Consider the following 21,450-nt stretch of genomic DNA (forward strand, 5'->3'; position numbering starts at 1 on the left):
AGATTTCAGATTCAGATTTCAGATTCAGATTTTAGATTCAGATTTTAGATTCAGATTTCAGATTTCAGATTTCAGATTTCAGATTTCAGATTTCAGATTTCAGATTTCAGATTTCAGATTTCAGATTTCAGATTTCAGATTTCAGATTTCAGATTTCAGATTTCAGATTTCAGATTTCAGATTTCAGATTTCAGATTCAGATTTCAAATTTCAGATTTCAGATTCAGATTTCAGATTCAGATTCAGACATCAGATTCAGATTTCAGATTCAGATTTCAGATTCAGATTTCAGATTCAGATTTCAGATTCAGATTTCAGATTCAGATTTCAGATTCAGATTTCAGATTCAGATTTCAGATTCAGATTTCAGATTCAGATTTCAGATTCAGATTTCAGATTCAGATTTCAGATTCAGATTTCAGATTCAGATTTCAGATTCAGATTTCAGATTCAGATTTCAGATTCAGATTTCAGATTCAGATTTCAGATTCAGATTTCAGATTCAGATTTCAGATTCAGATTTCAGATTCAGATTTCAGATTCAGATTTCAGATTCAGATTTCAGATTCAGATTTCAGATTCAGATTTCAGATTCAGATTTCAGATTCAGATTTCAGATTCAGATTTCAGATTCAGATTTCAGATTCAGATTTCAGATTCAGATTTCAGATTCAGATTTCAGATTCAGATTTCAGATTCAGATTTCAGATTCAGATTTCAGATTCAGATTTCAGATTCAGATTTCAGATTCAGATTTCAGATTCAGATTTCAGATTCAGATTTCAGATTCAGATTTCAGATTCAGATTTCAGATTCAGATTTCAGATTCAGATTTCAGATTCAGATTTCAGATTCAGATTTCAGATTCAGATTTCAGATTCAGATTTCAGATTCAGATTTCAGATTCAGATTTCAGATTCAGATTTCAGATTCAGATTTCAGATTCAGATTTCAGATTCAGATTTCAGATTCAGATTTCAGATTCAGATTTCAGATTCAGATTTCAGATTCAGATTTCAGATTCAGATTTCAGATTCAGATTTCAGATTCAGATTTCAGATTCAGATTTCAGATTCAGATTTCAGATTCAGATTTCAGATTCAGATTTCAGATTCAGATTTCAGATTCAGATTTCAGATTCAGATTTCAGATTCAGATTTCAGATTCAGATTTCAGATTCAGATTTCAGATTCAGATTTCAGATTCAGATTTCAGATTCAGATTTCAGATTCAGATTTCAGATTCAGATTTCAGATTCAGATTTCAGATTCAGATTTCAGATTCAGATTTCAGATTCAGATTTCAGATTCAGATTTCAGATTCAGATTTCAGATTCAGATTTCAGATTCAGATTTCAGATTCAGATTTCAGATTCAGATTTCAGATTCAGATTTCAGATTCAGATTTCAGATTCAGATTTCAGATTCAGATTTCAGATTCAGATTTCAGATTCAGATTTCAGATTCAGATTTCAGATTTAGATTTCAGATTCAGATTTCAGATTTCAGATTTCAGATTCAGATTTCAGATTCAGATTTCAGATTCAGATTTCAGATTCAGATTTCAGATTCAAATTTCAGATTCAGATTTCAGATTCAGATTTCAGATTCAGATTTCAGATTCAGATTTCAGATTCAGATTTCAGATTCAGATTTCAGATTCAGATTTCAGATTCAGATTTCAGATTCAGATTTCAGATTCAGATTTCAGATTCAGATTTCAGATTCAGATTTCAGATTCAGATTTCAGATTCAGATTTCAGATTCAGATTTCAGATTCAGATTTCAGATTCAGATTTCAGATTCAGATTTCAGATTCAGATTTCAGATTCAGATTTCAGATTCAGATTTCAGATTCAGATTTCAGATTCAGATTTCAGATTCAGATTTCAGATTCAGATTTCAGATTCAGATTTCAGATTCAGATTTCAGATTCAGATTTCAGATTCAGATTTCAGATTCAGATTTCAGATTCAGATTTCAGATTCAGATTTCAGATTCAGATTTCAGATTCAGATTTCAGATTCAGATTTCAGATTCAGATTTCAGATTCAGATTTCAGATTCAGATTTCAGATTCAGATTTCAGATTCAGATTTCAGATTCAGATTTCAGATTCAGATTTCAGATTCAGATTTCAGATTCAGATTTCAGATTCAGATTTCAGATTCAGATTTCAGATTCAGATTTCAGATTCAGATTTCAGATTCAGATTTCAGATTCAGATTTCAGATTCAGATTTCAGATTCAGATTTCAGATTCAGATTTCAGATTCAGATTTCAGATTCAGATTTCAGATTCAGATATCAGATTCAGATTTCAGATTCAGATTTCAGATTCAGATTTCAGATTCAGATTTCAGGTTCAGATTTCAGATTCAGATTTCAGATTCAGATTTCAGATTCAGATTTCAGATTCAGATTTCAGATTCAGATTTCAGATTCAGATTTCAGATTCAGATTTCAGATTCAGATTTCAGATTCAGATTTCAGATTCAGATTTCAGATTCAGATTTCAGATTCAGATTTCAGATTCAGATTTCAGATTCAGATTTCAGATTCAGATTTCAGATTCAGATTTCAGATTCAGATTTCAGATTTCAGATTTCAGATTTCAGATTCCGATTTCAAATTCAGATTTCAGATTCAGATTTCAGATTCAGATTTCAGATCCAGATTCCAGATTCAGATTTCAGATTTCAGATTCAGATTTCAGATTTCAGATTTCAGATTTCAGATTTCAGATTCCGATTTCAAATTCAGATTTCAGATTCAGATTTCAGATTCAGATTTCAGATCCAGATTTCAGATTCAGATTTCAGATTCAGATTTCAGATTCAAATTTCAGATTCAGATTTTAGATTCAGATTTCAGATTCAGATTTCAGATTTCAGATTCAGATTTCAGATTCAGATTTCAGATTCAGATTTCAGATTTCAGATTTCAGATTTCAGATTCCGATTTCAAATTCAGATTTCAGATTCAGATTTCAGATTCAGATTTCAGATCCAGATTTCAGATTCAGATTTCAGATTCAGATTTCAGATTTAGATTCAGATTTCAGATTCAGATTTCAGATTCAGATTTCAGATTCAGATTTCAGGTTCAGATTTCAGATTCAGATTTCAGATTCAGATTTCAGATTCAGATTTCAGATTCAGATTTCAGATTCAGATTTCAGATTCAGATTTCAGATTCAGATTTCAGATTCTGATTTCAGATTTCAGATTCAGATTTCAGATTCAGATTTCAGATTCTGATTTCAGATTCTGATTTCAGATTTCAGATTTCAGATTTCGATTTCAGATTTCAGATTTCAGATTTCAGATTTCAGATTTCAGATTTCAGATTCAGATTTCAAATTTCAGATTTCAGATTCAGATTTCAGATTCAGATTCAGACATCAGATTCAGATTTCAGATTCAGATTTTAGATTCAGATTTCAGATTCAGATTTCAGATTCAGATTTCAGATTCAGATTTCAGATTCAGATTTCAGATTCAGATTTCAGATTCAGATTTCAGATTCAGATTTCAGATTCAGATTTCAGATTCAGATTTCAGATTCAGATTTCAGATTCAGATTTCAGATTCAGATTTCAGATTCAGATTTCAGATTCAGATTTCAGATTCAGATTTCAGATTCAGATTTCAGATTCAGATTTCAGATTCAGATTTCAGATTCAGATTTCAGATTCAGATTTCAGATTCAGATTTCAGATTCAGATTTCAGATTCAGATTTCAGATTCAGATTTCAGATTCAGATTTCAGATTCAGATTTCAGATTCAGATTTCAGATTCAGATTTCAGATTCAGATTTCAGATTCAGATTTCAGATTCAGATTTCAGATTCAGATTTCAGATTCAGATTTCAGATTCAGATTTCAGATTCAGATTTCAGATTCAGATTTCAGATTCAGATTTCAGATTCAGATTTCAGATTCAGATTTCAGATTCAGATTTCAGATTCAGATTTCAGATTCAGATTTCAGATTCAGATTTCAGATTCAGATTTCAGATTCAGATTTCAGATTAAGATTTCAGATTCAGATTTCAGATTCAGATTTCAGATTCAGATTTCAGATTCAGATTTCAGATTCAGATTTCAGATTCAGATTTCAGATTCAGATTTCAGATTCAGATTTCAGATTCAGATTTCAGATTCAGATTTCAGATTCAGATTTCAGATTCAGATTTCAGATTCGGATTTCAGATTCAGATTTCAGATTCAGATTTCAGATTCAGATTTAAGATTCAGATTTCAGATTCAGATTTCAGATTCAGATTTCAGATTCAGATTTCAGATTCAGATTTCAGATTTCAGATTTCAGATTTCAGATTCCGATTTCAAATTCAGATTTCAGATTCAGATTTCAGATTCAGATTTCAGATCCAGATTTCAGATTCAGATTTCAGATTCAGATTTCAGATTCAGATTCAGACATCAGATTCAGATTTCAGATCCAGATTTCAGATTCAGATTTCAGGTTCAGATTTCAGATTCAGATTTCAGATTCAGATTTCAGATTCAGATTTCAGATTCAGATTTCAGATTCAGAATTTAGATTCAGATTTCAGATTCAGATTTCAGATTCTGATTTCAGATTTCAGATTCAGATTTCAGATTCAGATTTCAGATTCTGATTTCAGATTCTGATTTCAGATTTCAGATTTCAGATTTCAGATTTCAGATTTCAGATTTCAGATTTCAGATTCAGATTTAGACATCAGATTCAGATTTCAGATTCAGATTTCAGATTCAGATTTCAGATTCAGATTTCAGATTCAGATTTCAGATTCAGATTTCAGATTCAGATTTCAGATTCAGATTTCAGATTCAGATTTCAGATTCAGATTTCAGATTCAGATTTCAGATTCAGATTTCAGATTCAGATTTCAGATTCAGATTTCAGATTCAGATTTCAGATTCAGATTTCAGAATCAGATTTCAGATTCAGATTTCAGATTCAGATTTCAGATTCAGATTTCAGATTCAGATTTCAGATTCAGATTTCAGATTCAGATTTCAGATTCAGATTTCAGATTCAGATTTCAGATTCAGATTTCAGATTCAGATTTCAGATTCAGATTTCAGATTCAGATTTCAGATTCAGATTTCAGATTCAGATTTCAGTTTCAGATTTCAGATTCAGATTTCAGATTCAGATTTCAGATTCAGATTTCAGATTCAGATTTCAGATTCAGATTTCAGATTCAGATTTCAGATTCAGATTTCAGATTCAGATTTCAGATTCAGATTTCAGATTCAGATTTCAGATTCAGATTTCAGATTCAGATTTCAGATTCAGATTTCAGATTCAGATTTCAGATTCAGATTTCAGATTCAGATTTCAGATTCAGATTTCAGATTCAGATTTCAGATTCAGATTTCAGATTCAGATTTCAGATTCAGATTTCAGATTCAGATTTCAGATTCAGATTTCAGATTCAGATTTCAGATTCAGATTTCAGATTCAGATTTCAGATTCAGATTTCAGATTCAGATTTCAGATTCAGATTTCAGATTCAGATTTCAGATTCAGATTTCAGATTCAGATTTCAGATTCAGATTTCAGATTCAGATTTCAGATTCAGATTTCAGATTCAGATTTCAGATTCAGATTTCAGATTCAGATTTCAGATTCAGATTTCAGATTCAGATTTCAGATTCAGATTTCAGATTCAGATTTCAGATTCAGATTTCAGATTCAGATTTCAGATTCAGATTCAGATTTCAGATTCCGATTCAGATGATTTGAATATCAGATTTAGACTTAATTTTCTATTTCAGATTCAGATTATCATATTTATGTTAAGATCCCAAATCAAATATTTGAGAACCACCCAACCACTCCTTATTCCAAACAAGGGCTTAACAGCCTTGCGACATCTATAATGATGGCTGGGAATAAGGTGAATTTGCATTTTTATTTCAATTTCAGAATTGTTTTACGGCGCTCTACACCTACACAATTGCAAATGCGTGAAATCTGAAGAATGTGAACGTGTTACGAGGAGCTGCCTGTGTATGGTTCTTGATTTTTCTTCAGTTTGTTTTCCTGCTCAGCCTTCATTGCCCGCTTTGCTTAATTTTTCCGAGGTAAGAAATTTCGCTCAATGAGTTTGGGCGTGGGTGGCTGACAGAAGAAGAAGCAGAAAAGCGTTGCACTGTTTGCATAATTTTCCCCTTACTTGGGGAGAAAAGTTTTCCTTTCCCTTGAGTGTGCGAACGATTGTAGGATGAATTTAATTAGCCAGTGATAAGTGCACACTGGAAGCATGGAAAGTACCATCATCATCCACCAGCCAGGCAGAGGCAGCTTTCGGGATGCAGTTTGGTTGGAGGGAATTTTTCCAGACCAAACCGGGAATGCACACATTGCAATTATCGAAGTTTGGTGTTGAATATGAAGCTGGCAGCAGTTAGCTTTGCTCTCGGCAGTTTGAGCTAATTTTAGCTGGCTGGAGTAAAAGTTTAAAATTGAACTTGGATTCAATTTGAGTGTGCGGCTTCAATTTTGTTTTCCAAGTGAAGATTATCTCGGTGGAACTGGAACATTCATCAGGGATTAGCTCATCATTTCTGTTAATCGCTCCGGTGAAATGGATAACTATTACACTGCAGAGTAGTTTGGATGCATATAAATATTAGCATCTAGAATAAGGTTGCCAGAATTTTCCCTGCACGTATCCGGGTTGGAAAATCCGGGCTATTTTATCTAAAAATCTGGCAAGATCCGGGTATTGATTTAAAAATTTTCGATCAAAATCCGGGGAAATTTGGTCAAAACCCAGAAATTACTTAAAAAAATTTAAAAAAAACTTTAAAAAAAACTTATCAGCAGTTTTAAAATGGTATTTAAAGCTTCCATAAAACCATTCATGACTATTATTTTTTAAGTTACTCAAAAAAATTTGTTTTGGACACATATTTGTTTTTTTTTTGTTTGATTTGGTAAGTAAGGTGAATAAATCCGGGGAAAATCCGAGCCTTTTTTAATGGAATCCGAACAACCGGACAACATTACTTCAATTGTTTTTTTAACTGCTTAGACCTTTTTATAAAGCAATACTTTTACAATTATATTTATGGTATTATTGATTAGTAAAAACTCTGTCATCCTCACTTATCCTGGTGTACCTGTTTTGATATTCTCATTATCCAAATCAACTACGAAACTTAGCATACAAGATTAAAAACTCAGGCCGTATGTGTAACTACCCTTTATTGAACTACTAGCTGACCTGGTGTGCTTTGCTACACCTTTAAAAAAAACAAATGATATTTTCAGAAATTATTTAAATTTTTATTGTTTTGTTGGCATTATTTTAAATCAAGTTATAACATAATTCATAAGCAACCGCTTCAAAATGAGAGCTGCAGCTGGAGTTTCGAATTGCAACACAAATTTGACTTAAACTAATTTTCTGAATTTTGATCTATAAATTTGTGTTAAAGGTCTGAAAATTTTAATCTGCTTCGTTAAGCTTCGCCCTGAATAAGGAGGGTCTCAAATTAATCGTACACAAACAATCTAACTTATAAAATATGGTTGTTTTTGCTTGATATTCTCTGATTTTATGCAAACAACTGATAAGAGAGCCCCCCTGTCCTTAATTTCACCTCCTGCTGAATGGAGGTCGTGGTCTTTAATAATCATGAATAATTTTTTTTATGTTGTAAACACGTTTTCTAAAGCATGTGTTTTCAATCATTGTTCAAATTCTCAAATTAGTATGTACTCTGCCTTTATTTGCTTCAACAGTACTTGAGTTATGCAAAAATGTATGTTTCACATGTATGGAATTCCCTCCTCTTCCCCGTCAAATATAGAGATGATTTCAAATTAACATAAAACTTTTTCAAAATACATAGCATACATGCATAATTTTGGATTATTTGCTCCATTATTTTTCAAGTTCGGCGAAGAAATATGTCAAAAAACCTCTCTATTTCTCTCGTCTCCCCTTTGAAAGAAGGGATTGATTTCTGGTATGAATATAAGAGAAAGTGTATGAGAATCTTTTCCAAATCATCACAGAAATATTTCTCGTACCCTATCCTCCCATGAAAAACTTGCTTTCTTTTGTTGATAACGTATAGCTATCTTAATAAAAAGGATTGGAGCCTCTCTTCTCCTTTCTCATCTTCACACTATAAGGAATGAGGGGTCTCAAACAAACACCCTCCATGCCAAATTTATTTCAAATAGGTAATCCAAATCATCATACAAATATTTCTCCTACTCAAATACCATCCAAAGCCAATTTTGGTTCCATTTGCTAGATCAGCTCTCGAGTTATGTAAAAAAATTATATGAGAGTCCCCCCTCCCCCTTTCAATTTCCTCTATGGAAGATTGAAAAGGGGGAGGAGGGTTATCAAACATGCATTGAATCATTTTTTGTTTTCAAGTTTATATGCTAGATAAGTTCTCAAGTCAGGCTTAAAAATGTATGAGAAAGAGCGAGGGATCTCAAAACAACAACAAAATATTTATCGTACCCAAGAACCCTCCCATGTCGAGTGCAAGTTAATTGTTTGAGATGCGAGCTCTTTTTACAATAATTGGAAAGGTTTTTCAAAACAACAAATCATCTAACTATGTCGAAACCCGTGTTATACAATTCTTGATGAATATCACTAAGATATGATTTCGATTAGTGTAATTCTTAATGTTGGTAGTATATGATAGCCAATCTCACAAAAAATCGGAGGAATCTGTCGCAGCCCGTGGCGTAGAGATGAGCCTTCAAGTCTTCTAAGCCAATAGTCAAGTGATTGAATCCCGGTCACAACAAACATTGTACAATTTCTGTGAGTTGGTGGTTTTATCATTTGCATGATGCTAGCCATTATATCCTCGAAAGATGTACACTTTGAGGAAACATCAAGTTTAATTGAGATCCTGTTATTTACATTGAGATTGTTATATTGAGATCCTGTATGTGTTTGAGTTCGTTTAAAAAAAAAATTTAAAATCAAATATTTATTACAATACTACAATAATTTATCTGATCAAATGAATACGGAATTTAACCATGTTTGGAAGTCGAAGGAGTCTTTCAATAAAGTAGTTGTTCCACTAAGAAAAAATAATGCAACAAACTTAAAAAAAAACACAAACAATTTTTTTGTTGATAATATAACGTCCTTTTCCCTTCCTATATTTTCTATTCTATCCTGCTACTGCAAGAATAGAATTATTTCACATAGAAAAAATTCTCGTATTAAAATATCATCCCATGCCAAATTTGGTTTTATTTGCGAAGTGAATTATGCATAAACTTGAAAGGCAGTATCATCCCCCTTCTGTTTCCCCATTCATAGAACTATTTTCCGTACTCAAATACTTTTTGATGCAAACTTTGGTTTTATTTGCTCGATTAATTCTCGAGTTATGCAAAAAAATTGTATGGAAGCCCCCCATTCCCTCTTTATATCTTTCAAATACCCTATGCATGCCAAATATGTTTCCATTTGCTTGATCAGCTCTCCAGTTATACTGAAAATTGTAAGGGAGACCTCTCCTCCCCTTTTCATCCACTTCTTTAAAGAAATGAGGGATAACAAATATTCATAGAAGCATTTCTCCTACCCAAATATCGTTCCATGTCAAATTTGGTTCCATTTTCTGTTGTAGTTCTCGAGTTAAGCAGTAAAAATTGTGTGAAACTCTCCTCTCTCATTCCTTTCTCTCCGCTGGAAGAAGGAAGGGGTCTCAAACAACCATTGGAACATATAATGTCCCAAATACCCGCCCATGTTTTTGAGTTATGTAAAAATTATAAAAGAGGCCCTCTCCCCCCTTTATCTCTCTCTACTGGAAAGAGGGAGGGGTCTCAAATAATCATTGAAATATTTTTCGTATCCAAATACCTTCCCATGCCAAATTTGATTCTAATATCTTGATTATTTTTCGAGTTATATGAAAAATTGTAAGGTAGCCCCCCTTCCCCCTTTCCTATCATCCCACTGAGAGAAGGGAGGGGTACCCAATATTCATAGAAATATTCCCCGTTCCCAAATATCACTCCATGCCAAATTTGATGAGTTATGTAAAAAAATATAAAAGAGGTCCCTCCACCTTACAGCTGAAAAGAGGGAGGGGTCTCAAATAATCGATGTAATATTTTTCGTATCAAAATACCTTTCCATGCCTAATTTGATTCCAATATTTTGATTTGTTTTCGAGTTATATGAAAAATTGTAAGATAACCACCCTCCCCCCTTCCTATCACCCCACTGAGTGAAGGGAGAAGTACCTAATATTCATTGAAATATTCCTCGTTCCCAAATACCACCCTATGCCAAATTTGATACCATTTGCTTGATTGGTCTCAAGTTATGGAAAATATAGTCTTTTGTTTGGAAGGCTCCTCCCCCCCCCCCTTCCTGTTAGGGGGAGGGTTCCCAAACCATAATAGGAACCTTCCCCGGCCTCCAATACCCTCACCTGCCAAGTTTCACGTAAATCGGTTCAGTAGTTTCTGAGTCTACAGGGAACAGACAGAAAGACAGACAGACAGACAGACAGACAGACAGACAGACAGAAATTCATTTATATATATACTAGCAGACCCGGTAAACTTCGTCTTACCATGTTAAACTTGGCGTCTATTTTCCATTTTTTCTTTGCTGTTTGACTTTAAAAAAGCATCAAATCTTGAGTTGTTAATCGTCTCGCTTTCTTGAACATGTCCTAGTTTTTTTTACATATCCATATTTTCCGTTTGCTCGAATTGTTCCGCCTAATTATCTCGGAATCAAATCTAAGAACTTCAACTCAATTCTACGGGTTTTTTCATAAATTATCAAAAAAAATTGCTCCAATGAATCTTACATGCATTTTACATGACTACTTTTCATTTACATTTCTTTGATTCGGATGCTTTGAATATTGCCGAATGGTATCAGGTATCAGCTTCCCGTTGCAAATTCGATTTTTTCAGCACTCAACGTAACCATCAAACTTGGCAAGCCTCATGCTAAAAAAAATCCACTCTTTGAAACTTGTTCCATAAATAAACATATGTTGATTATATCTATGTTTCATCTATTGTATACCATTTAGTTGATTTAATCCGCTTTGCTCGAGTTCACTTTAAGGTTGAAATCGAAATCAAAAGTTTCTCATTTATTGGAATTTATTGCATATGAAACTTTATGGAAGAAGAATTTTGAATATCGTACAATTTTTGGAGTATTTTCCCAACATTCTGCTTAGCGCAGCACTTTTAGCTCCCGAATATTTAGCTTTGGATGGTATATTTTTAAGAACTGAAGAAATAATAAACATTTGAGAAATTATTTTAAAAACCATTTTCAAGCAGATTTTTGTTCACTATCCTCACTTTTGGAAGCAGTGGTTATTAATATCCATATTTTCATCAAAATCATGCCCAAAAATAAAAGTTCGCCTTTTTTTTTTATTTGTTCGAGCAAAGAATGAAAATTAAATTCCTTTGAACATTAATCCAATAAATCAATTAAACGATTGGTTTTGAAATGAGAAAACATATGTTTAATTTTTTTGTTATTCAACCGAATTACAGCATTTATATTTTCTTTTTTATCCTAAATGACACACCTGCCAATTTAAACCATTGTTGTCTGATTTAAAATTTTCCTGAACAGTGTTGAAGATGATCTGCGATTTCATTTAAGAATATGTGATATTTTCAAGATTCAATAACATTCAATTGGAAATTAAAATTAAATACATCAAAAAGAATCAATCTGTTAAGGCTACGATGATTTGATTCATTCTATTTTCTGGAAATTTTCATGTAAATTTACCTCGAAACGTTAAAAAACATTAAAGTGTCTTTTTTTTTTTATTATAAATTGTTATTTTCATTAAAAAACATAAGTGCAAATGGACATCATCACAGTTCATCTTTCATATTCTTTCAAAAAGAAAATACTTTAAAATGAATTTAATACTTGTCCTGTTTGTCTTTTTTATCACCGTTCATTGTTATATCTGCAGTTTTTCTCCAGAATAAAATAATGGTTGGTACTTAAATTTCACTGAATACTGTTTTACCATAAGACATTCATTTACCAAGACATTTAATAATTTTGAATATTTTAGAGAAAAATTAATATATAGGGGAGAGTGGGGTATCGTGGGCCATGGGGAAACGTGGGCCACTTTTAATATCTCAGATGTGTGTTGAGATAAAAATCTCAAACCAACTGTCATCGTCGTCGCTTTGCGTGAGCATATATTCCCATATGTTATTGAATGAAATACGCATCATATGCTTCTTTTATTTATCAAGCTAAAAAAAGTTAGAAAAATGTACTTACATAATTAAAAAAACACCCGCTAATTTCATCGATAGGGAACCTAAAGTGCATAACAAAAATATGCTCATACGCTTATGATCTTAGTTTTGTCATGATCTTTCACGTGGAAAAGGAATTTTTGATGAAACATCAATAAGTCACACAAACGCAACCAATTTGCAAATCATAGCTTGTGGGGAATCGTGGGCCACACATAATGAATCACATATATTTTTATGTTTTTATACACATTCAGAACTTAAAATACGTTTTACCTATCTTCAAAGTTTTCTTATGCCAAATGAAGAGTTCTGAAAAATATTTTGTCCATCCTATATAAGAAATTTTGCAAAAACGTTCACGAGCCAGGTTTTGGAATCTATGCGATCATACACAGCTCTCTTTTTTATTTCATCCTCTGAAATTGCTTTTAAATAACGAAATTAATTAGGAAATCCCAGTTTTAGGTCAACTCATAAACTTTGCAAGTTATTTGGTCAATTTGGATTTGGTGGCCCACGATTCCCCACCATTTTTCAAAATCCAAAAAATATTGCTTTTTTTAAAACAGTCAGAATTTGGGGAAAATAACTTATTAAAAATTTAAAAAAAATACCTTATGATACCTTGAAAATGTTGAAAACCATACCATTTTTTATTTTCATTTTATCTTTTATAATAAAGAAGTTATGGAACAACGAAAAAAAGTGGCCCATGATTCCCCACTCTCCCATATATATTTATATATATATATATATATATATATATATATATATATATATATATATATATATATATATATATATATATATATATATATATATATATATATATATATATATATATATATATATATATATATATATATATATATATATATATATATTTCATGGTAAAAGGCGCGTTGCCACTTGTTTCACCGTGTGAAATGACAGGAGTTAATATTATTTTCAACACTTTCAGGTCGTAATAAAAACTTATAAAAAAAATTCTGCTTCTGCTACCAAAACAATTATGCTTCTGGAGTATTAATAATAAAAAAAAATTCAACAAAAAAACGGAACTAAAGTTTCTTCTATGTAGCCAAAATATGTTATACAAAAACACACGTTAATGTTAAGTCCGTGCTTGAATTCTGTGTAAACAAACAGGGAACCTGTAAACAGATTTTCAGTGAACGATTTAAAAAAAAGATAAGTTTATTTAGTCAGGTTGTTTATTGTGGCCCTACTTTTTATAAATTAAGAAATAATGTATACATTTTTGTCAATGTTGAACGTTTGCACTTCTTTTCATAAACATCAATCCTGTATAATCCATTTTAAAGGACAGGCTCTTGTACAGTTCATGTGTCTGTTAATTTTCAACGGATTTTGTGGTTGTTCTGTAAATTTAAAGGCGCTTGATACACCTTCAGTAAAGCATATTTGTGCATGTTTGAAACATATTTCTATGCGTTTTGGATTATAAACCAAATCTTTCCACTTTTCTTTTTTTCAAATGTCCGTAAATAACTATTTTTATTATCATTTACGTTATTTTAAGGCAATTTCCGACCATTTTTAGAATTTTTATAGTTTTTTTTCTCATGTTTTTGATGCATTTCTTTGTTTTTTTTGTCATTTTTGCTGTTTTTGTCGTACTTCATCATTTTTCAGTTGATTTTGTCATTTTTAGTCTTTTTATTGTATTTGTTTTTTTTTTATTTTTCAACTTTTTGTAATTTTTGAATACTTTATAACTTTCTGAAAAAACTTTTGTTTTTGTTGTTGTTTTTATCACCATTTCTGAACGTAAAAACGTATGTTTGGTGTTTGTCTAAATTAAATTGGTCCTGTTATAGAGAAAACTAAAAGGTAATGTCGCTTCTAAAAACCGTTCGGATGTTGCCAAAAACGAACGGGGTCTGTATTTCACATGCATTAGTACTAAATTCATATTTTTCAGACAACAATTCCTTCTTTAAATAACACGAACTAAAGTTAAATTTTTCCAAATAGTTTAAATGGTTTTGATTTGATAAGCAAAATATCAATCTGGGTCACATCTAGGCGTCATTCATTACTCTGTGCTGTACAAATGATCTAGGAATCAAGAAGAAAAAAAAACACATCTAGGCTTCATATGGCCACCACATGCATTTAAATTATGCTTGGTTGAAAAATGCGCGCCCAAATATTTCCAATCACAATCAGTATGCTATGCCATGGTTACTACCCTCTCTCGACGTTTGCTCCCGACGCCTCGACCTTGGAGACGAAAAACAAACTGCCCGGCGCCCAAAGGAAAAAAAATCTCGAAAAAATGGAAGCCATAACTTTTATTTCATTCAAATTATTACAAATTTAATTATTACGGACAATTTATGCGACTTTTTGTTATTTTTATTCGATATAAACCGATTCGCATGGCTACAGAATATTCTAAAAATAATTTCATTTGAATCATTTGGGTCATTTCGGAGGAGTAGTAGGGGGAAGTCGTCTATGGCCGGACAACATAGATTTTTCGAAAACACAATATCCTAATAATGTTTTAACACCATGAAAATAAAGTATATAGTAGCCTGATATGGTGTTAGAAATATGGTAATCCAATCTGAAAAGGTAAACCAATGATAGGCATCTAAAGCTTTTGCCTAGTAGTACGGAGAGGATCGCCTAAACTTTGCATTTGTATTGTGGTCAGTTTTTTCGGCTTGTAAAATTTGAACTGCACATGAAAGACATCGTTGATTGGTTATCTTTCGACTACATTAGATATGAGATAACAAAACGGAAATTCAAATGAAATATTACGAAAATAAAAAAAAATGCGATTTGTCTATGACCGGACACCAAGTTGTTGTCTATGACCGGACAAGAAAATATTCAAAATTATAGATGATTTCAACTTGAAACTTTCATTTTTTCATCTCTATAGCACCCTCAAATGGTTAGCAGAAGATAAGGATTCAATAACGAGACTATTTTGGTTCTCTGAAAAACTTTAGATTTTGCTGTCCGGTCACAGAGAATTTTTCTCTAGTTTTTTCGAAACAAATGTTCCATTCTGGTTTGTCAAAGTAACTTTTATGACTGGCTTCATAGAACGTTCAGTATTGGAAAAAACATGCTCACAAGATCTGCGCAAGTGATTTCTGTCATTTTGCTACGTTTTTGTGCCATTGGTGACAACTTTGGTGAAGTAATTCGTAGTGTCCGGCCATAGACAACACTTTTGGAAATGAGCGAAAACTAACATGAAATGATTTCTCTTACCACATGAATATGATGTAAATTATTTTTTTTCTAATATAGTTAAGTGATTATGATATTGATACTCTTCAAATCAGTAGAGGAACCAATATTTACAAAAATCTATTTTTGAAGTTATTGCTTAAAAACCTTAAGTGTCCGGTAGTAAACGACTTCCCCCTACTACAAACACCGTTACAAGAGAATTTTATATAATAGATAGATTTTTATTTATTTTTTTTACAGAGAAAAAGGGAAATGTGAGAAGTTGATTTGTTACGTTGAATTGATTTCAGTGTGTTTATCAACATTTACGTTCGAACTTAGTAACTGGGTAACTTGCTTGCTATGGTCTATCCTTCTATCATTTCAAATCTTTTATACTCAACGATAAAGCCGCTCAAAAATTTCCAAAAACAAATTCACGGTGATTCCCCCGGGGAGACCCTTAAAAGTAATTTAAAAATTCATCTAATATATTGATCCAATTCTCAGAAGTTTCCTGTTTTTAAAACCGATTCATCAACAGCTGGTATTGAAGTTTGATTTCATCACCCCCTTATTCTGCGCCGCGCGTGAGGTGACGATAGTCGAGTCGAGTCGGAGTCACGTGAGTCTTGTCACCTTATTCCCGAAGCCGATGTGACAGAGGTTCATGCCCAGCTGACTACTAGATTAGGATAAGAAAGCAAGAAGTTTATTCTAAAAGACGTTTCTCACCTAAAGCGACTACTGGAATCGGATGACTAGGGTGATTCGACTATCGTCACCTCACGCGCGGCGCAGAATAAGGGGGTCAATCTGAAGCGTAAAATTTACATTTCCTGTTTTATTAGATTGTTTTTCCAAATAAAACATTCTGCCTCAACTCTGCCTAGCAAATGTTTGCGCCGGGACCATCAGATAGTTGAACGATGATGATGGTCGTCGACGTCGCCCATTCCGTTTGGTGTTGGTATTTGTTTAAGTGCAAATTAAATAGTTTTAACGAAAGAGCATTATTTATTCAATTATCACATTTATCTTTGCTTTCTCGCTCGCTCGTACCGAAATCCCGGGCCCTGGACGTTTGCGGATACTGACGGCACCCGGTGGCTTCCTCTTCTCTAGACCGACGCCGACCAGGAAACGGAAACAGCAAAGATTCCAACGGCGGCAGCAACGGAGACAGCAGCGTCTGTACCAAAGTCAGAGCCAAAGCCAAAGTCAGAACCAGCAGATGATTCCGACGCCCAGAAGCGGTCATTTCCACCACGAGTATGGCACTAATTACATAACGGCAAATATTAGCATTTTTCCGGCCAACAGCAGCGAATGTCGGCGAGAGCATTGGAACTATCTTCGGCAGCATCCGGGCAATTTGTGTGCCGCCCCGGCCGATTCCAGGATCCAAAACTTGGATGTGGTAAGGATGGACTGGTGTTTGCTTTTTGCCTTAGAGGAGGGACTCGTTGATGGGTGCAATTTTGGCTTTTTGATGTGGACAAATGGAATTATAGTTTAAGCCTTGCGTGGTACGGTTTTCTTTGACCAAATATTAATTGAACTACAATCTGCACAATGTGCAACGGAACAGATTTTATTTCTAGTAATACTTGTGGTTTGCTTGATTTCCGGAATAAAACTGTGCAAATTTGGAGGTTCAAGAAATTTGTTGATAGTGGTGCAATTACAAAAACTTTCTTTGCTGCCCTGTTAAATTATAAATATTTTAGTCTTAACCCAGGCTTTAGCTTGATCTTTAGTTCTGTAACTTTACTTCATTCATTTTCCCAACTCAAATTTCAAAATTGAGCCCTCTGCCCCCCAGGGGGCGATAGGGATCATTTTGAAAACTACTGATCCACACAGAGATGAAAAGGAAAAAAGGCTTTCATGCAATTTTTCTTATACTAATACAAAGCATTTATCCCTTCTTTCAAAAGAGAGACAAGAGAAAGAGGCTTTTTATATATATTTTTTAGTATAACTTGAAAACTAATGATGCCAATAAAGACAATCGATGCATGTGATGGTATTATGTGGCAAAAAATATTTCTATTTTAATTCGAAACCTGCTCTACATTTGACGGTAAATTTAGAGGTCTGGTAATAAATAATTTTTCATTCTGAGATTTCTAAGATTAATATTTTTAGGTAATCTCTCTGAAAAAGACATAAAAAACATATATTAAATATTTCATTTCGAATTTTTAAAACTGTTAGCTGCATTAGTTTACCATTTTCAAGTTTTTTTTCCATTTAAATTTTCAACTTAAATTTTTTCCATTTAAACTGTTTCAGACTTTCCATTTCAATAGACGAGGCAATTTTACCAAAATAGTGAATTTATTTTAACAAAACTGGAAGCATTATCACTGCATATGCAATAAATCTCGCTATCGCTACTTTTTGAAATCCATGGTGTTTTTTTGGATAAAAAATCAACACTTGGGAAAATGAATGATCAAATTTGACAATCGAAAATTATCATTTATCATGTTTCAACAAAAATAGATAACTTTGAAACAGGAGTACAGTTTATGAAATTCCTACGTATTGAGATATTTCGGAGTTTTTTTTCCTCTTTTTATTGATCATAATAAGTATACGGATTTCTTTCCTTTCTGGCTAAAACAAAAGGCAGAATTTTTGCAGATTTTTCAAATAAGAGTTAAGCACCCGGGTTTTGATTTCAAGTTTTGTATGAAGGAATGCAAAAATTTGTTCGGAAAGTGTAACTTTTTTGGTTTTTATAAAACATTTTCTCCTCATGCCACGCAAATGAAACTCCATCTTGAAAATTCTCTGTCTATTTCTTTTCCCAAGACGGCAAAGCGGTAGGAGTAGTGAGAAAAAAGTGATAACTCTAAATTTCTGGTAATCCAAAGTTAATTTTGCAAATGATATAAAATTTAATGTAGATCATTCAATAATTTTTTTGTTAAAATAATTTTTCTGAAAATTGGACGGGAAATCTGTCAGTATTGCTGGTTTTTACTCATACTTCGAACATTATTCACGTTTTTCCATTCAAAATTTGAAATCAAATTTCAGGAAATTTAATTTTCGTTAAAAATCTTTCGCTTGTTTTGAGCACAAAGGAACATTTAAAGACTATAGGTGTTTTGAATTCGAAAAAAAATCCGTTCGTCAGACTCTCATAAGTATGTATGGAAGGCATTTAATACTCGTCAAAAAATATTGAACAATAATTTTAGAAAATCTAAATTTCATCTAATTTAACGATTCAAATTTAAGTTGGCAATCTTTCTACATAATTTACCGCAAAATAGGATGAATTGGCCTCTCAAGTGCTGAACAATTGAGATCCAAATGTTACAGAAGCTTTTAGGAATTTCGTCCTCTACTTATCTGAGATTAGTAAATTTTCAATTCTGAGTTTGCATTAAGTGTCATTATTCGTACATATAGTCAAAGCTCAACAAATTCATAAATAGCGTGATTATTTATTTTAAATTCTATCAATTTTAAATGGGAAAGGTTTTTCAACCCTTATAATTTGAAAATTGAAGATACCCGTACAAAATCGATAAGAAAAAAGAAAATTAGCAAACCTCTATCAAATTACAATTGAAGCCCTCAGAGTCCAAGAGGTATAGATTCTATGTCACAGGACACAGAACTGCCATATTCACAGATGTAACAAATTTTTTTTTAATTTTGTAGGTATTTATTTCCAAAATAATAATTTGTATGTCAACATAAAGTTTCGATTTTTAACTTTGTTTTGGAAAAAAAAAAACATGACAAGATTGGTAATGGTTATTGATCTATCTCATGCGAAGTGTAAAAAAGGCTAAATTTGTCATGACTTTTCAAAGAAATTTTTGCTATTTTCACAGAAAACCATCAAAGAATTTTTTGGTAAAATTACAGGAAGTCACAAGGGCCTCAATTAATTTTTCTTTAGTTATTTTTTTTTTGGGATTTTGGGGATGAACTTTAAAATGAGAGACTCTTATTCAAAGTTATATGAAATACTACAAAACTCTTACAATTTTTGTTATCAATTTTGAAACACAGGGAAGTTAACAGAACGAGTTGATTATTGTACTAGGGAACCACTCCTACAAAAATGTATGTAGAATAGTTCAAACTCAAAAAAGCTCAAATTGTATTAATTAAATCCTTAACACATGTAAGTTGACATAAAAAACTTATTTATTGCATAGAATAAATTCTTTTTTCACTGGAGACTCCCATTTGAAATCAATACAAAATATTATCTTAAATAGTTTTTGATTTTGTTTTTGTGTAATTTGATGCCTAAACAAGCGTTAACATAGCGAGAAGATTTAATGTATTGAAAACCCCCTTCAACTTTGAATATGACGTTCGATTAATATTACAGTGCTTTTCTTCAAATTTGTAATTGAATAGATAAATAATTGCATCGAAATAGTACCTGTCTCAATCTGAAAGAGGAGTCTCACTTACAAAACCAATTCTAACCTTTTACTGCATACGAGCCTTTTTAGCTTGATTCAGAACAGGAAATTACTTCAAACTATTTCAATGTAAAACAAAATTCAATTAAAAATTTAAAAGCTTAAAAACTCTTTAAGTTTTTTTTTATCTTCTTTCAAACGTCTAATGATGATCTTGATGATCTAAATCATCAAAACTTTGGATGGGTTTCTTATAAAGTTTAGGGAATAAATATGGAACTACGACTTCATAACAAATAGTTGAGAGATTCGAAAAATAAACCATTGCATGCTTCCCCTAAAAAAATTAATAGAAAGGATAAATGACATTTAAAAAAGATTAGAGGTTGTAGAAAAAGGGATTTAAATGTGAACTTAAAAAATGAAAAAACACGTATGAATTCATCATAATCTAATTTAATTTTTAACCAGGAATTTTGGATTCAAAATTCGATATTCAAAACTCTTTCTCGCATTTATGAAATTAACTTCTTCGCTCGCATCAAATAGTCACTCACCTAAAAGGCAACCCATACACTCTAGTTTTTCAATCAAAGTATAACCAATTTAACCGTCCCTGACTTTTCCCTTGGATTTCAGGACCTCAGCGGTTCCCCCCTGATCTGCACCCGACCCTCGGCGGATGGACGCCAAGCCACCGTCGAGCTGAGTGGCCTTTTGACTTGGTCCACGGACATCAACCGGTCTCCGCACCTGTTCACCAATGTTGCCACCTATCGGAATTGGATCGACACCGAGCTGGACAAACTGGACCGATTGGATTCGCTCCGGCGGATTGATGATATTACTGAGAATGATGATGATGGCGTCCCAAAGACTACGACGACGGACAACCGGTCCTCGATAACGAGCTCATCTCTAAGAAATTGAATTTCCGAAATCAATCACTGGCAACGTATCATCTCATCTCCGGGCATATCGGGGGCGCTCGTTCTCGGGTCATCGAATGTCGAAACCGGGATGATAGTGACTAACTTTCTAAGTCTCTAATCTAGCTTTTATATATTTTTGTCGTTAACTTTAAGCATTACTTGTAAATTGATGAGGGGAAGATGACTAACTGGAAAATTAAAGATAACAATGAAATCTACTAATTTGTTAAGAAATTATGTCTGAAAGACACATTTAACGGTTCCCTTAGATCTTTTGTTGAAGTTGTTCGGGTCTATCTTTCAGAACTTTGAAATCCGGAGGATGCGGCTAAGTGTTTTCATTGCGGAATTTCTGCTTCCAAAGGAAACGGTCGTATCCTATAGAGAATCTTTATTGTTTTCAAAAAACTTCACTCGAAATCAGAAAAGTAACTTGCGAACAGACAAACAAATGTAATGGCTTCTCAAAAAAGTGCTGGTTATTGAAAAACTTTCGAAAATTTTCATAAATTAATTCAAAAAGCTAATTTCTCCCTTCGAATTGTATTCATTTTGCATAAAGCTGTCACTTTTGTTTGCCCAGCGGTTTACTAAAACCAA

The 21,450-nt window shown here is 32.6% G+C and overlaps 1 protein-coding gene across 5 annotated transcripts in view; it reads left to right on the forward strand.

Moving 5' to 3' along the window:
* The window catches only part of LOC129744692 (uncharacterized), a 292,192-nt gene extending 271,124 nt beyond the window's left edge, over positions 1-21,068 (forward strand). For all 5 annotated transcript variants that reach the window (XM_055737336.1, XM_055737337.1, XM_055737338.1 and 2 more), the window contains exons 8-9: positions 16,638-16,932; positions 20,558-21,068. In XM_055737336.1, coding sequence (XP_055593311.1) covers positions 16,638-16,932; positions 20,558-20,848 — 586 coding nt within the window. In that variant the 3' untranslated portion in view covers positions 20,849-21,068. The remainder of the gene's footprint in view (positions 1-16,637; positions 16,933-20,557) is intronic.
* The last annotated feature ends 382 nt before the right edge of the window (positions 21,069-21,450 follow it).

The sequence above is a fragment of the Uranotaenia lowii genome, chromosome 2 (genome assembly GCF_029784155.1).
Source record: "Uranotaenia lowii strain MFRU-FL chromosome 2, ASM2978415v1, whole genome shotgun sequence".
NCBI lineage: Eukaryota > Metazoa > Arthropoda > Insecta > Diptera > Culicidae > Uranotaenia > Uranotaenia lowii.